The following is an 18198-nucleotide window of genomic DNA, read 5'->3' on the forward strand; positions in this document are numbered from 1 at the left end:
CTTTTAAAATTAATATTTCCTATTCTTCTTCCCTAGACCCACATTTAGCCACCAACCTGTCGCCTGCTAACCAAGACGACGCATAAAAGAAAAATCTTAAAAGAATATTGTTAAATCAGAAAGACAATTGTTGGCCTCAAAAGTAGCCGAATTGAGCTACTAAATAGCCATTAATCTCAGTATATATTATTGAGAGCTATAGCTAGATTTCCTTTGATGGCAGAACGAGTCTGATAACATTATGAAAAACGAGTTATCAGCAAATTCAAAACCTTTTTAAGGCATTAACAGCTGTCTGTTTCAATTCAATTCAATTCAATTCAAAAAAAAAAAAAAAACAGTTGTCTGTTTAGGACCCTGCGCAAAGGTGGCCCCAATATGGGTTAATGTATATATATTGTACGTAGAGCCAGCAATCAAACACGTCGCATGCACTTGCATGCATCAATGCCATTTATTTTATTTTTAACCTCACCAAGACAATAAATGTGTGCTAACACGTACAACTCAGGAAACTCGTGGAACAAAGTTGAAAAAGTCATTGAATCATATAAAAATGCAAGGATATATAAGGAATAGCTCAATCGGTTGTGAATCACGCTAATTAATTTAAATTCTCCTTTTCCTTTTCTTGTGTGAATATGTCAAAAAAAAAAAAATTCGAAAAATGCAAGGAAAAATGGCTTGTTGATTCATATTATTAATGAATTTTGACCAAATATCTAAAGATTTTGTCTTACTTATTGAACCTATTGATGGATGGATGGGACATGGGGACGATCAAGATATGATTAATTTGAAATTTTACTCCCTCGATCAAGATATATGATTAATTTGAAATTTTACTTAATTAGAATCATGATTAAGTTACTGATATATAGAAATGATATATTAATTAACATAAAATTAAAAAGTAGACGTTGGAATTAAAGAAGGGCAGGTAGGGAAACGTGATCCCTTATTGGCAAAATGATATTTCATGTCTTTCATTCTCTCATCGCAGATCTTTAAACCATTAACAATTAAAAACGTGGTCCTGCGAGCAGTGCTTCTTCTTTTATTTTCTTTTTCATAGATGTACAATTAAGTGTTCTATATAGAACACTTGGAAATTTGAAAAGATATATCGAATGTGACAGGCCGGCAAAAAGTTTGAAGAACAAACAGAGCTCATTATATCAAAATGTTGATATTCTTTGTCCGAAAGTGCAACAAATTAAACTCCAGCTACTAGTCAAAGTTCCAATAATTTGGCATGTACCGTTATATAAAAATTATGAGATCTGCTATTTCTCTGTCTTTCAGCCATATTTCATATATATCTTTTTCTCACATTAAGAATTAGATTTGTAAGACTTACATGTATAAAGATGTATGGGAGATTGATAGAGATCAGTACTAAGCTTGTTTGGGAAGGAAATTCTTCCCAATTCTTCTAATTAAACTACTTTTTTTTTTTTTTAAGATTGATTTGACACCACTAATATACTCAACTCAACATTGGAAGTGGCTTTTTTTTTTTTGTTTTTTTTGTAATATATATATATTTTTATTTTTTAATTAGATTTTTTATTATTAGATTTTTTATTATTCAGACAACCTAAACATAATCTCAACTCTCTTTTCTCATTGATATTCACAATTTGGAATTAAGTTAAGTAGAATAGAAAAAAAAAAATCTCACACCCAAACGAGCCAATTTCTCAAAAATTATATATAATATCCAAATTTTATCTTATAAAATAAAAGAGTGTAGTTAAAAATACTATAACTTTTTTATTAGTTATTTATAATTGACATGAAAATTCGCGTGATACTTATGTAAATTATTACATATATCACTAAATAATTAAATTTATTTGTAAATTTTATTACTTAATTTTTTACATTCATGTTGTATATGTCGGGTGCTACTGATCATAGAGATCATCTAAATAATTTATAGGGAAATTTTAGTAAAAACTGTCTGATGCCAATCATTTTTTCTGACACAACCACAAAGACAAATCCGTATCCAATGAAGAAAGACAAAATGAACACAACCACAAAATTGTTTTGAACAAGATTGTGAGTTTCATCTCTATCCGTCTGATTGCAGCCGTCTGATCTGGAAGAGAAATATCTAAAGGCATGCATGCATGTGTTCCGTCTACAAGCGCGCACAGCTAAGTGCGTTTCTTGTTGTTACAAGTCCCACACCGGGAAGAAGCAAGAGAGTCATTACAAAGAACAAGTATAATTAGGGAAGTGAGCAACTCCCCTAAACCACGCAGCCGCGCGGTGAGCACAAAGCGAACTATTCTTTCGCCTTTTACTAAAGAATACCGTGTGCGCGCCGCAATCAGCGGCATACGCCAATTTTTGAAGGAGTTCTCTTGTCCAAGAGGAGCTCCACATAACAGTTCAAACATTTTGCTTGTGTATTTGCGTCCGTATTAGCGCAGCAGCGCCAGATCCCTAGTTTATGAACTTCTGGGCCTAAAGATTAAGGAGAAATTCTGGATTTAGACGAATTTCCTTCTGTGTTTGAGAATTTGAAAAATATTTTATGTTTCCTAAATTATATATTTTTTAAAAATGCACCTACAAATGTTGTTTTAAATGACATTTCGAGTCTTTCAAATTGAAATGCCAAATGATTCTTGCATACGATTTCAATGCTAACACTAGTCAAAAAAGAGTTACATGTCCAACATTACTTCCAATAATGTTAATGAAACGAAAGTAGGACTTCAAAGAAAAAGAAGGGAAAGCAAAAACTCAACAAACTTCAATTTATGAATCCCATCTAATTAGTAGGATCCCCATGCATGTTTCACTAAGCTCATTTCAGGAATGGGCAAAGTGACAGTTGACTCAAACAAACCAAGCTTCTCAATAAGCTTCTCCACTAGGTAGCCTACTAAGTAAGAAATGCCAGAGGCTGCAACCCCAATTGCAAGATAGTGCAACACAGTTGTTATATACTTGGAAACCGGTGGATTTTGGATGGAAGCCTTGGCAATGGCAAGTAATGTGATGCATAAAACAGAAGCTGCTGCAACTGCTGCGAGCTTAAGGTACTCGTTGTCGCTCTCATAAAATGAGAAGCCATACACCAGTGGAGGCACTAAGCCAAAAACAAGGAATGATAATACTGCAACTGAGGCATGAAGAATGAAATTTTTTTTCTGCCCCAATATTTTCTTGTACCGATCCACCTGCTCACCTTCTTGATTCAAGTCCACTCTAGATTGCTCATTCTTTAATTCCCTAAGCTGCAGTTGTTATGACATTCTGAAAAGTTAGTCTCACATTATAAATATGAATTGTCCACATTAAGTGGATAAATTATAAAGATACTACTAAGTGCTAAATTTCACATTAGTTCTTTGATTCTTAGCTTCTATATAATCTCAATGCTCTCTGGTTTGCAGGTAGCATGGCCTAATAACATCATAAATTGTTGGAGAAGCAAAGACAAAACATGTTGATTATGATGAAATAAAGATGGTAAAAAATGAGGATTTTGTCTGAATTGATGCATTTGTGAACTGCAATGAAACTTTTGGCCGAAAAAAAAAAAAACTCACATTATGACCAATGACGAAAAGCCCACCAATCAAGTTTGCCAGTGCCAAGGCTACAATGTTCACTGCAATCGGAAAAACTTTTATAGCCAATACGTGCTAAATAAAAATATCAAATTCCAGTAATCTTTGTGCCAGGATGAAATGTTACCACACGAGATTCTATAAACACTCACACAAAACGGAAAGCAGTTGCAATTATTTCATATACCGAGTTTTCCGACCAATGCGAAAGAAGTGTGAAACAAAATAAAAAAATCTAAGCACTTACATGTGGCGGTAGCAGAACTAGATGCAGATGTCACAATAGATAAGCTTGTGATTGATTCAATTAAACCACCATAAACGACACTTTTAAGGATTTCCCACTTTATTGGACTTATTGGAGGTGGCAGCTGTGCCGCCGGCGGTGGTGGTGGAGGACTAACAGGCGACGTTATAGGACTTTTTTGCTTCAAAGAATCATCCTCCTCAAGATCCTCTGGTTTCCTTCTACTGAACTTTTGAAGGACCCAACCTCCTGTCAAAGTCAGAAAATATAGTTAAGCTTACTGTGAGAGATCAACCAAGAATATTGTAAACAAATAAGAAGGCAAATGGTGGCATATTTTGATTGAAAATTGGGAGTAAATGATGGAATCAGGTTCGAGAATTTAGGATTTTGACTTTGATATCATATTAAATTATTGGTTATCTCAAAAACTTAAACCGATAAGAAATTATAAATAAATAAAGTATTCACAATCAGAATGTGAAAGTACCTATAAATTTGACACATTCCAAGCATGTTGGGCACCTCATTTCCTCTTCATTGCGAATAAGGACCTTCTCAATACAAGCTTTACAATTAGGGCAGTAGAAATTATAGTTCTCCGGCTTCGTGCAAACTGTTTCAAGATACAAATCTGTCTTGAAATGATCTTCTTCTTCAGTGTTAATTACAGCTCCACCTTGAATGGCTGATGTGGTTGCTGCTGTGAAATCCAATAAGACATGTTCAGGGTTAATTTCGGCTCCACCTTGAATAGCAGATGTTGTTGCTGTTGTGAAATCCAATATGACATGTTCAGGATTAATTTTGGCTCCACCTTGAATAGCAGATGCTGTTGTTGTTGTGAAATCCAATATGACATGTTCAGGGCTTGTCTTAGAATCATCAAAATTAGCATCTCCTTTCTTCAATGCAAAAGATCCAAATGAGGATTCACCTGAAACCATGCAACAAATAAGCATTATCTTAGAAGATTATTGAATTATATGAACTTTATTTGATGAATATTGCAGGATCATGCAACTTTTTAGGCTACCAATTCTTCAAAAGATCACCCAAAAAAATAAAAAATGATGGCTTAGATTATATATCAAAACCAGTAAAATTTGATAGGTTTGGTTTTCATTTTCGAGTTTTCACTATTGTGCAACATATTAAATTACTAATTATTTTAAAAGTTTAAGCGAATAAAAAATTATAAATTTAATTATTTAACTAATTAATATTATAACACAACATGCATACTAACAAAGAGTAACTCTCACTTACACGTGTGTTTAAAAAAAAAAGAAAATTCAAAAATGCCTTGGACTTACCCACGGCAGCAATGAGTTTACGTACAGTTTCGTGACTCACTAAAATTTGCACTTTTTCATAAAAAAAAAAAAAAAAAAAAAAAAAGCAAAAAAGAAAAAAGAAGAAGGTATTTTGGGTATTTTAACAAAAAAGTGGTAAAATCAAAAGGGGCTAAAATATAAAATATGGACATTACAAATATTTAAATTTAGAGGTTATGATTTTAAAACCACTAAATTTAAATATTAATTTGTAATGTGCGCGGTTTTAAAATCATAACCTTCTACATTTAAATATTTGTAATGTCTGTATTTAATGTTTTAGCTCCTTTTGATTTTACCACTTTTTTGTTAAAATGTCCAAAATACCCTCTCATTTAAAAAAAAAAAAAAAAGTGCAAATTCTGGTGAGTCACTAAACTGTAAACTCATGGCTGCCGTGGGTTAGTCCAAGGCATTTTTTAATTTTCATTTTTTTAAACAGGGGTATTTTGGGCATTTAATAAAAAATGGGTGAAATTAAAAGAAAATAAAAACATGGGATTTCGACATCCCAAAAAAAGAAAAAAAAAAAAAACCAACTACAGAAAATCACGAGATGCAACAAGCATGCATCCTGACTCAACTAACTCCACAACCAGACACTAGAAGATAACCAGCTATACAGACACCCCTACAGGCTACAACCAACAAGTCCACTCTCTGACTCTCTACAAATGAACCATTTCCAATTACCTACAACCTCAAATCAGCATGCAGCAGCTATAACAAATTAAAACAGCATACAAAACCAAAACAGTACAAGATATGCAAATGGGAAATATTACAAAATCAACTCATAAACCTCATACAAGATAGGCAGAAGTCAAGTGAACCAGCAAACCTTCAACTGCTACAGAAATCACCACCAGAAACAAACTAACCAGAAATCACCACCAGAAACAAACTAACCAGAAATCATTCAATCTATCAAGCACCAGAACCAACACCACCAGAATCAGCATTTTCTATTCCTACAGGAATATCTTCTGCTTCCACAAAATCTGCCAGATTTTGTTTACAGTTTTGTTTCTTGTATTTAATTTAGAAAACAAAAAGAAAGCTTTACCAGAAGAGAGAGAGAGAGAGAGAGAACAAGAAGCAGGCAAAAAAGGGAAGCAAAAAAACTCCATAATTCTTTCCAAGAGTATTTCTTATGGTCTTCCCTTACCTTCTTCGGAAACTATAAACTGAGCTCCATTGATGTAATGCTTTGAGGAAGACATACCAGTAGTACCAACTGTAGTAATTGTGGTGGTGGACTTGGTGGTGGTAGAGTTGATGATTTCTTCGAAAGGCTGCCATCCTCCCACTGCCAATTCCTCCTTTGCTGCCTCTGCTTCTCTTTCCATGTGTGCCTTTCTCTAACAAAGCCGTATGTCTACATGTCCTTGATGCTGAATTCTCACTTATATAAACGTGGATAAGTCACTGCCTTTAATAAAACAAACTTAATTAACTACAATTTGAAAATTTGAAGATTAATCCACTCTTCACACTCATGTCATATTATACTTCAATTTGGATATATATGGGACTTAATTAATTAATGAGCTAAACCTATAATACAAAACTTTCTCTCTGCTTGAAAGGCTATACCAAATAACTCAAAACACAAAGCAATCTTAAAATTATAAACATAATTTTCATCTTTGTGCATATATATCAAAATAATTTTTCAAACTAAAAATAACTACAATAACTTTTTTTTTTTTTTTTTTTCCTACCAAACTAAAGTTTTGTCGTGGCCTAAAGCGAAACTGATGTCCCGGAAACAACACGCGCCAACCTGCCAAGGTGGTACGAGAAAGATCCAAACTCATAAGGAGTACAGGCTGTACCTGTACAGCACAATCCAGGCATGTCATAGAAGAATTCTTAATTGGCAGCTAATTTAAGTCAAGTCAATTTATTAAAAAAAAAAGGAAAAAAAATTGTTCCAGAAGTCAACTAGTCATCCACTTTACGACAGTTTTATTTATCAATAAGTATTAAAGGCACGTGAAGATTAGCCAATATTTTTAATTGTTCGTCCTCACTGTTCTTGATCAACAGATCAACTACGTACATATAAATACATAGTTGATATTTGAAAATTGTGTTCGATCGTGCGTGGGAGGAACGGTGGAAGGTGCATGTTTAAAAATAATTCGTAGACTCGTGCTTTAATTGCATGTTGTTGGAATTCGTAGACTCGTGATTTAATTGGTGGGATCCGAATCCTCAAAATTACCGACAAGAACTCAATAATGCTATTATATTTCTATCTACTACTTCAATTCTATAGTAATAGGCTTAAAGTCTAAAGGCGTACGTACACCTCTCTCTCTCTCTCTCTCTCTCTCTATTATATATATATATATATAAAAAATAGTATCACAAGTTCCACGAGAAAAAACAAATAAATTTAAAGCAAAAGTGGGACAGCAATTTACTGAAGATGACAATTATGAGAGGTGCATATATGGCGGGGAAATGGGGAAGAGGATGAGATGACAGATTTGGGATGGGCCGCTTGAAGATAACGGCGTCAAGGGCTATAAACGAGCCGAGCTTGAGAGAGCCAGGGCTGTCCAAGTTCGGCTCATTTAAAAATTTCACGAGCTCGAGCTCGAGCCGAGCTCATGCCGAACTCCAAAATTTAAGCTTGGATCGGCTCACTAAGGAAAATTCCTTGTGCGAGCCGAGCTCAAACTCGCCTAGTAGCCGAGTCGAGTCGAGCCGAGCCGAGTTGGCTCAACTAATACAAACTTTTTTTTAAAAAAAAAAAAAAAAAAATTAACTTAAATGACTCATCTTCCCAATGAGACAAATTATATTAGTAAAAACGTTTTACTTCCGTACCAACAAATTGAGAGCAACTTTGATAAAAAAACCGTTTATTATATATACAAATTATCTAACATTTTTTTTTTTATATTGACCAATTAGCTCTCTATATATATAACTAAACCAATTGACTAATTAGTTAGCTTAGCTTAATACACACAATACACTAGTTAACTATAAATAGTTATAAATTATATGACTACATTATTAATATTTTAACTATATATATTTAGTATTTATGCTACATACTATATAAGCATAACTATTTAATAAGTTTTATATATATATATACGAGTCGCGCTAATAAGCGAGTCGAGCCCCTATACGAGTATGTTCACGAACTTTAAACGAGCGAGCCGGGTTTTATACGAGTATGTATTGTTTAATAATCGAGTATAGTTTCGTGTCCACGAACGGCTCATTTAATAATCGAGTTGGGCACGAGCCGAGCTTTATCAAGCCGATCCCGAACGAACTCACGGGTGGCTTTGCTCGTTTACGGCCCTAACGGCGTCAAATGAAGTACTTTATGCGTAGACGTTGAACATGATATCTTCTGTTAACTTTTTTTTTTTTTTTTACAGCAACAAAGCCGAACCCATTATTGAGAGCTAGCTTAATTTCCGTTGAATAAGGAATCATCATCGTTCAGAACCTTTGTAAGACATTAATTAACAGCTGTTTTTTTAGGCTTATTAGGCTTCGGCGGCCAGCCACCATCGCAAACTCAATTTTATTTCATTATTATATATATTCCACGTTAATGGGAGTTGCATCCATAATTGTTCCTTCTTTGTAATAATGTTATAATTAAAGAGTCTTACGTACGTGGAACTCTGCTTCCCTCTTGTATCAGGAAAAATATACCACATCAAATATTGTAGAGCCAGCAATCAAACACGTCGCGTTACATGCAATATTGCCATTTCTTTTAACCTCACCAACGTACACAAATAAATGCAGGGGCCTGGGCCTTGGGGGACCCTGGACCAAGGCCCAAGGTGGTCCAAAAAAAAAAAAATTATAAATTATAAAATTTTTAAATTTAATTTTTGACCCTCCAAATTATTTGTTTTTAGAATTTTGCCCCCCAAACACAGATCTCTAGCTCCACACCTAAATAAATGCGTGCTAACACAACTCACGAAACTCGTGGAATAGTATTCCTCCAACTAATTAGAATCATCATTAAGTTGTACGTTGATGAACTAAAAGAAAGCTTTACCAGAAAAGAGAGGGAGAACAAGAAGCAGGCAAAAAAGGGAAGAAAAAAAACTCCATAATTCTTTCCAAGAGTACTTTTCTTATGGTCTTCCCTTACCTTCTTCGGAAACTATAAACTGAGCTCCATTAATGTAACGCTTTGAGGGCGACAAACCAGTAGTACCGACTGTAGTAACTGTGGTGGTGGACTTGGTGGTGGTAGAGTTGATGATTTCTTCGAAAGGCTGCCATCCTCCCACTGCCAATTCCTCCTTCGCTGCCTCTGCTTCTCTTTCCATGTGTGCCTTTCTCTAACAAAGCCGTATGTCTACATGTCCTTGATGCTGATATCTCACTTATATAAACGTGGATAAGTCACTGTCTTTAAAACAAACTTAATTAACTACGATTTTAAAATTTGAAGATTAATCCACTTTTCACACTCATCTCATATTAGTTGTGACGTTTTTAAAATGACTATCATGAAAAGAATAGTGTTACTTCAATTTGAATATGGGACTTTATTAATTAATGAGCTAAACCTATAATACAAAACTTTTTCTCTGCTTGAAAGGCTACACCAAATAACTCAAACACAAAGCAATCTTAAATACTATCAATAAGTATTAAAGGCACGTGAAGATTAGCCAATTTTAATTGTTCGTCCTCACTGTTCTTGAACAGATCAACCACGTACATATATATAAAAATATAGTTGATATTTGAAAATTGTGTTCGTGGTGTGTGCCACGCTTTTTCAAGTGAGACAATTCTGAGGAACGGAGGAAAATGCATGTTTAAAAATAATTCGTAGACTCGTGCTTTAATTGCATGTTGTTGGAAATCGTAGACTCGTGATTTGGTCGGATCCGAATCCTCAAAATTACTGACAAGAACTTAATAATTATGCTATTATATTTCAATCAACTACTTCAATTCTATAGTAATAGGTAAAGATATCTCTCTCTCTCTCTCTCTCTCTCTCTCTATATATATATATATATGTTACAATGCTAATGTCCTATATGGATTAAGTCTAATATTGACCATACGTATATAAGTTCTTGAGCATCCTTTTCTTGTAAGCCGGTTTTTAAGGGTGCGTTCTACTCAAAGTTTGTATCTTTTAGTATCAGAGCTAGCCACTATGTCGAGAACTTCGAATGACGAAAATGGCGACCTATAAGTTAGATTAAAATACTGATCGGTGAGTGGAGCCATTAAAAATTGGGCACGCTTCCCTTATAAGTTGAAAGTTCCATGAGAAAAAACATAGGGAAAAATGCAGTTTACCTCCTGAAATTTCAGTAGTTTTTTCAATTTTAACCCCAAAGTTAAAAAATTGGCAATTTACCCTTTGAAGTTTCAAAAATTGGCAATTTAAACCCTCCGCTAATTTTTCCGTCTATATGAACGGAAATTTATGAAATTACATCATTACCCTCAGACATTTTTTAAAAAATTTATGTCTAATTTAACAGAAATTAGTAACGGAAGGTTTAAATTGCCAATTTTTAAAACTTCAGGAGGTAGATTGTCAATTTTAAAACTTTGAAGTTAAAATTGAAAAATTTCTAAAACTTAAAAGGGTAAACTGCATTTTCTCCAAAAACATATAAAGCAAAAGTGGGACAGCAATTTAATGAGGATGATCTGACCAAAAAAAAAAAAAAATTTTAATGAAGATGACAATTATGAGAGGTGGTGGTGGGGAAATGGGGAAGAGGATGGGATGACAGATTTGGGATGGGCCGCTTGAAGATAACGGTGTCAAATGAAGTACTTTATGCGTAGACGTTGAACATGATATCTTCTGTTAACCTTTTTTTTTTTTTTTTTTTTTTTTTTTCTTTTTACAGCAACAAAGCCGAACCCATTATTGAGAGCTAGCTTAATTTCCGTTGAATAAGGAATCATCATCGTTCAGAAACTTTGTAAGACATTAATTAACAGCTGTTTGTTTAGGCTTATTAGGCTTCGGCGGCCATCCACCATCGCAAACTCAATTTTATTTCATTATTATATATATTCCACGTTAATGGGAGTTGCATCCATAATTGTTCCTTCTTTGTAATAATGTTATAATTAAAGAGTCTTACGTACGTGGAACTCTGCTTCCCTCTTGTATCAGGAAAAATATGCCACATCAAATATTGTAGAGCTAGCAATCAAACACGTCGCGTTACATGCATTATTGCCATTTCCTTTAACCTCACCAACGTACACAAATAAATGCAGGGGCCTGGGCCTTGGGGGACCCTGGACCAAGGCCCAAGGTGGTCCAAAAAAATAAATTATAAATTATAAAATTTCTATAAAATTTAATTTTTGACCCTCTAAATTATTTGTTTTTAGAATTTTGCCCCCCAAACACATATCTCGAATTCCACACCTGAATAAATGTGTGCGTTACAACTCATGAAACTCGTGGAATACTATTCCTCCAACTAATTAGAATCATCATTAAGTTGTACGTTGATATCTAGAAATAATTAATTAATTAACAAAATTAAAGAGTAGGTTGAAATTGTTTTGTGAATGCAAGTTGGAATCAGTGCATGTCTAGAAAACAAGAAGCCAAGAAGGGCAGGTAGGGAAACGTGTAACATGATCTGTTAGGTCAATGTCAATCCCAGATTTTCCTGTCTTGCAATCTTTCCTACCTTATTAAAACGTGGTCCTAGGAGCAGTGCTTCTTCTTTTCTTTTCTTTTTTTCATAGATTTACAATTAAGAATAACACTTGAAAGTTTGAAAAGAATGTGACAGGAAAAAAGTTGGAAGGACAAACAGAGCTCATTATATCAAAATGTTCACACTTCTTTGTACAGAACTAGCAAGAAAACTCCAGCGACTGGTCAAACTTTCAGTAGTCTGACATTTGCACCTTTTCTAACCTACTATATATCCGACTACACATCCATCTAGCAGACCATCTAACACTTACATGAACTGTCGTATTAATTATTAAATAATTAAATTTATCTATTATTTGTGTTTTTTCATTGTGTTATGCTGGATATGTAGATTGCCACATAAATTTATTAGAAAATTTTATGACAATCTTTTTTTCTTACAATAAAAAAAGGCATGTTATCCGACAAATCCGAATCTAGTGAAGAAAAACAAAACGAACACAACCACAAATACCCAAAAGATCTATTTAATTGCCAACTACTGAATTCTTAGGGTCTTGAAGCATCACTCACTCTGAAGATCTTTTGGCGGAATAGAAATCCAATTGGCTGGCAGAGGGCTTTTCACTTCAAAAAAAAAATTGAGATACTACCATACCCAATGATAATTCCCTTTTAACAAAAGAATTTATCTCACAAAATATTTTTTTTTTTAAAAAAAAATCAAGAACTACGGCCCAAAAGGCTGGTCTTCAGGACTGAATGGGCCGTGCTAACTAGCTCTCCAACTTAATCGGCCTTTTAGGCCCATACTTCCATCTTTCCTTTGTCCAAAATTGTAATCGACCTAAAACCCTGAAAAGTGAGAACCACCCAAATCAAAGACCAAGAAGAAAACGAACAGCACAGAAATCGCAACCAAATTGGCAAAAATGTTCGGTCGAAGCAGGTTCCTCACGTTTCCGACTGTAATTGGAGCAGTCGTGTAAGTTCGCCTTCTTATTTCTGTTTTTTTTTTTTTTTTCCTCTAATTTCAGTTGAAAACTTGAAATGCTCTGATTTGGTTTCTTTTTTTCTCTAGAAATTTTTGGCTCAGCTTGATGCCATTATGCAAAAGCGTATTCACTAATGCTTGAACACATTTCTAGCTAATGGGCCATTGTTTTTGAGTCTAACTCTCTAAATTGACGTGCTTTACCCTGAAAATAGCAATTCAATAGTATGTGCTAAAAACATATGGATCTCACTGTATGTGATTGTACCCAGTATCATGGTGATTTAGTCTGTTATATCTTGTGATACTAGTGATTCTCCTTGTCTTATTGGAGTGGTGAGATCTTTCCTGCTAAGTCATAGCTTTGATACTCAGGATTGTAACAGTTAAGTCCTAGATTGGGTGGTCTATTGTGAAGTTGTCTATGTGCCAAGTTCGATATATATTGGTTATTTATTAGGTGAGACTGGGATATTTTAGTGACTACTGAATGTAATTACGACTCATCCTTTTTCATAGATATGGTTAGCGCTTTCGTGGCCGTGACAATAGCACAATGTGCACCGGTATGATTCAAGATCTTTGCATTTATTACTTCTTGTGGTCGAGAGCTACACCAATAACTAAAAACTATGATTGAGTTGTAAAATAGAGGAGAATAAAATAGTCCAATTACACAAGACATCATGATTTACATTATTCGGCTTGAATAGTCTATATTCACGGGTGGAGACAATCAAGAAGTAATTTTACTAACAAAAGATGGAGAACAAATAGTAGTGAAGAAAAATTCGCTTAAACCCAAAACCCTAATACGCTCAAAATCTCATTCTCACATGAAAGAAAATCTTTTACAAAAGAGAAATTTTTCTATTTTTCATTTACTCTCTTCTTGCTACACACCAAATTCACAAAAATAGAATTGCTTTGGCTACCTGATTTTCTTGCTGCACAGCTATAAAATTGAGATTTGTGTCTTCAATCTTTAGTCAAGGTTGCCTGTCAGAATGTTGTGGCCAACCTTTGGCTTGGAATGCCTCGGGAACAAAACGGGGAGAAATATGTCAGTTTGTTGGCACAGATTTTAGGTCATGGTTGGATTATAATCTGCAATGCATTACAAGAAACTCCTTGGGAGTCTTGACGTGGTACGAGTGTGCTTAGATAGGCTACCCCTTAAATTTTGCTCTCTGCTTTCTGATTGAATAAAGTTTGCTTGAGTGTTTATGCTGATTTGATTATATGGTAATATGTTCTCTTGCTGTGTGTTAATGATGATATGGGTTCTGCAGAATTGGAGTTGTTTCTGGGAAGGCAATATTTGGACCCCCACTTGATGAGTACTGGAAAAAGAAGCATCAGGAAGAGGCAGCTGCAAAAGAGACTGATGCAAGCTCAAGTTAGCAGATTTTATAGTGAATTCATCAACTTTGGAGTTTGGACATCTCATTATGGTGCAAAACCAGGGGATCACTGTTCCCGTTTTCTTTTTTAGGAGGCTCAAGCAGATTCATATGTCTGATGTGCTTGATATTTTTTTTGAAGAAATCGAAAAGCCGATAACAATGGATGCATAGGGTCCCTAACTAATGGAAAGATACAGTAAGTTTTGTCTGTCTTTCTGGTTGAAGAAAAACTACACACAAGTTCTGTATTTGCTCAATTGTTTTTTGAGTTGCAAATGTCCAGTGAACACTGTTATTGAACCTTAGTAGTATCATCTGGGAAACGCTCCAAGTAGAATTTCAATATCTCATACATATGCCATTCACCATTGTAAAATTGATAGGAAAAATCTGATTGATATTCTGGTCATGCACCTTGTAAGGAAGAATGACAATGCACATTATTTGGAGATACTTTTCCTTACGTTAAATCTCTAGATGATACTCCCTGATATCTGTGTTCTACTTGGCTTGCTCTTGGATACTATTTTACAGATTTTGCACCCCAGAATCTCACCAACACCACCTGATGGAGTTTGCCACCGAAAGCAGGAAACACATGCATTCTATGTTTATACCGAGGTTAACCTTGATCAACTTAGGATGATTACTATGGGAATCGGAAAAGTAGGAGACCTCAATACTAAAACAGAGATAGAAAAAGACATTGTGGAATCTAGAACTTGCTGGAAAAAGAATTCACATCCCCCGAAAGTACATCCAAAACCAAATAGTAGCCGCAGTCTTCTTTGGTGCGGATATATAGATGACAATGTATGGAAGTATCCAAGTAGTGTGATGTGTTACTACCGTTCTTGGAAAAAGGATAATCATTTATGGATTGAGATCTGGAAATCTTCGTGGTCCGTGGCATAACTGCAAAAGCAAGCCTAATCTGATTTATTTTGTTTCTTACCAACAAGCCAAGCAAGTGCCCATTCTGCAGACAACTAAACCCTATCCATTTTTGGGTGAAGTAATTTCGTTAACACACGCAAGTAATTTACCAACTCTAGACATGTTGCAGTTTGCAGCTCATGCTGCTTCTAGTGCCACTCAGAGCTACTGACAATTCACTGATTTATCCAAACTCTTCTTTTACAAACAGGGTAACTATGCAATTCAGGATTTTAGAACTGGCTCCCCAAATTTTTAGACGTGGGGGACTGAATAACATTTTCACATCCACACCACTGTAGAACTAGCACCTCACCTGTTAAACATCTAAAGAATCGGAAAGGAAATTTGATTACCAGAAGACTGGATAGCAGCATGTTTATCTGTTTAGAAATGCTACATACACTCTCACTTCAACACTCCCAAGTGCACACACGTGGCCGTAAAAATTATTATTGAATCCAAAATTCAGTAATGATTCACTCAAAATTTAATAGTGATTTTCACTGTGACATTAGAAAATGTACACTTGGAAGTATATGTGTTGCATTTCTCTTGCCAGTTAGTTGGGTTCCCAATCTTCAAGTATATTGTGTTTCATCCACTGTCAAACAAAGTTACTTCTTCAAACCACTGCCCAATGAACAAGAAGTTTCTTTCCGTTAAGTTCTTCAAATGTTCAATGCAAGAAGGTGTACAAAAGCCATAACTTTTATTTGATGACATTATTTGATACCAAAATAGCTTTTCTCGTAGGGTTGGCAACGACACAATTCACATTCATAAATTCGATATAAACTCAACAAGAAATGCCACTCTTATTTAATTAAATAAGTCAGATTAGAGTTATATGCATGCCTAAACCGAAACTCAACACAAAAACATGAATTGTGATTGTAATTACTCATTTATAGTTTAATTGAGATACACGAAGAAATCACACACATAACTGCAATATCCTTTAAAGAAGCAGCCGCGTGAAAGAATATTTGGTAAACCAATCACATGAAGTTGCACAATAGAGAAATAGTGAAGCAACTTAATTAAGCTGGTACTAAAATCCAAGGACCTTCCAGTATGTGCAGGCACAAAGAGAGGCAGAGAGTGGCTGCAACAGAGGACTTGGCGGTGGCAAATCTCACAACTTCAACACCCCCATCAACGACTGCCTCATGAACAATTTGAAGACATCTCTTCAAACCTTCATACAGCTTCTCCAACAGAAGCTCCAGGAATGATCTCACCGTCTCAAAAGTAACCCTCCCGGTCACATCAAGAACAAATCGCTTGTTGCTTGGCACTGCCAAAGTGGATGAAACTCCATCAACCCACCCTCTGTCTTTCTTCTCACTTGGTTTGAGACAATCGTCCTCAATTTTAGCCGGAGTTGAGCCTTTTCCGGTGGGACCTGGACTGGAATTCATGCCGGAATCATAACAGGTTTTTACAAGAGTTTCAACTGCACCATTACAAACCGACACCAACATTTCCCTCGCTTTCATTTCATGCTTGGGGTTGGTCAACCCAGATAACAAATCATCATAGAAGTTGATGTTCATGGTCTTGTCAAGATAAACAGCAACGGCCGTGCTGACAAACAATTGGATACAATCAGCGATGAGCTCCCTGCACTTATCCCCGAAGATCACGTTGACCCATTGAGGAATATCATTTGTTTCGGGATCAACATGCTCAAAATTCGTCGAATTGTTTGAATAAAACGCCATGACCAAGTTCCTAGCGAAGCTTCCCACAACAGCGGAAGCAAAACCAGACCCAGCAGTGGAAAAAAGCTTGTCCATGGCCTGATCGGTGAAACTAGAAGAATTGGCACAATTATCACCACCGGCGACAGAGACGCCGGCAGATCGATAACCCCGTAAAATTCCGACAGTTAAAGCCTGCGTGAGCCTTGTCAAAGACCGGGAGAAGTCATCGGAGCTCGCGATCTTCGATATCTGCTTCAAACTGTTGGGAACTTTGTCGGAATCGGATTGCAGAAACTGTTTCAAATCTTCAGAGACGACCCCGATTGACTCGGCGGAGGCGGAGACGGCTTCGGCTACGGAAACAAAAGCCGTGAAAAGCTTCGAAATTCTTTCCCTCTTATGCGCAACCGAAGGCAGATGATAAACCGTGTAGAGACTGTAACCGGTGAAGCCAAAAGCAGAGAGAAGAAGAACCAACTTCCTTCTTTTAGAAGCGAAATGGAAACCCGTTTTCACCAATTGCAAGTCCATCATTTGTGACAGCCGAGAGAAGAGAATCCAAACTTCTTTGTCTATGGTTTTGATGAAGTCGTGAATGATTGATGAATCATTGAACTGCGAGAGAGAGAGAGTGAGAGAGAGGGTCTGCGTGCACCACTGGTTTTGGGAAAAGCAGCACCGAGACAAGACAACGATGTGCGTTTTTCCGAAGTTCAACCACCGTTGGTGTTTCAATTTAATGCACGTAAAAATAATAATTGAGTGTTGCACCAAATCCTTGTGCCTACGTTTATTGAGCTTATCCGAACCCAAAAAGGTCATATCTCAATGTTTTCTATATCAAACACTAACACACAAAATACAAGTTGAATATATATATATATATATAGACCGATAATGATGATCTTCTCTATTTTAAATAAAATGGATAGTATTTATTTTATTGTTAAAATTTAAAATTAACATCTAATAGAAAACAGATTGAATTCCTTAAATTTTTTTATCAAAATTCTATGAAATTTGAGTAGAAAATGAGAGAGCCCCCGTGCCTTTGAATTGGCAATCAATAATTCTCTTTATTTCAATCGAGTTCTTATATTTAATGATATAAATAATATCATATTATTTAAATATTTAGAATGGCATGCAGAGATAATTAGTTATAATAAATTTAACTGATCTTGCAATGATGTTAGGGAGCGACGTATATTTTCCAGAAAGACGTGTACTAGAAGTGGTGTCAGGCCTCTAATCTACCCATTCGTGGACGTCATCATCCAGCTTTTATGGACAGCTGAGATTGAGTACACGT

At 35.4% G+C, this 18198-nt stretch overlaps 3 protein-coding genes and 1 non-coding gene across 4 annotated transcripts; 2 read left to right on the forward strand and 2 right to left on the reverse strand.

Moving 5' to 3' along the window:
• Window positions 1–2271: 2271 nt before the first annotated feature.
• Window positions 2272–2391, forward strand: LOC132188921 (U5 spliceosomal RNA). Its single transcript, XR_009440979.2, has one exon. It is a non-coding gene; the product is annotated as a U5 spliceosomal RNA (small nuclear RNA).
• Window positions 2392–2623: 232 nt separating this feature from the next.
• On the reverse strand, window positions 2624–9505 carry LOC132187298 (uncharacterized). The gene is made up of 7 exons (XM_059601566.2): window positions 9325–9505; window positions 6936–7015; window positions 6403–6538; window positions 4331–4777; window positions 3841–4089; window positions 3573–3634; window positions 2624–3257 (listed from the first exon to the last, which is right to left on the reverse strand). The coding sequence occupies exons 1-7, from the start codon at window positions 9503–9505 to the stop codon at window positions 2793–2795; spliced, it is 1620 nt and encodes a 539-aa protein (XP_059457549.2). The 3' UTR covers window positions 2624–2792.
• A 3185-nt stretch (window positions 9506–12690) lies between these two features.
• LOC132188222 (uncharacterized) lies at window positions 12691–14732 on the forward strand. Its single transcript, XM_088517874.1, has 2 exons — window positions 12691–12826; window positions 14128–14732. The coding sequence occupies exons 1-2, from the start codon at window positions 12774–12776 to the stop codon at window positions 14237–14239; spliced, it is 165 nt and encodes a 54-aa protein (XP_088374000.1). The 5' UTR covers window positions 12691–12773; the 3' UTR covers window positions 14240–14732.
• A 1323-nt stretch (window positions 14733–16055) lies between these two features.
• Window positions 16056–17633, reverse strand: LOC132187062 (protein PHLOEM PROTEIN 2-LIKE A10). Its single transcript, XM_059601215.2, has one exon. It carries the CDS (start codon window positions 17418–17420, stop codon window positions 16221–16223), a length of 1200 nt encoding a protein of 399 aa, XP_059457198.2. The 5' UTR covers window positions 17421–17633; the 3' UTR covers window positions 16056–16220.
• Between the last annotated feature and the right edge of the window lie 565 nt (window positions 17634–18198).

Source organism: Corylus avellana, chromosome 6 (assembly GCF_965113065.1).
Source record: "Corylus avellana chromosome 6, dhCorAvel1.hap1.2, whole genome shotgun sequence".
Lineage (NCBI taxonomy): Eukaryota > Viridiplantae > Streptophyta > Magnoliopsida > Fagales > Betulaceae > Corylus > Corylus avellana.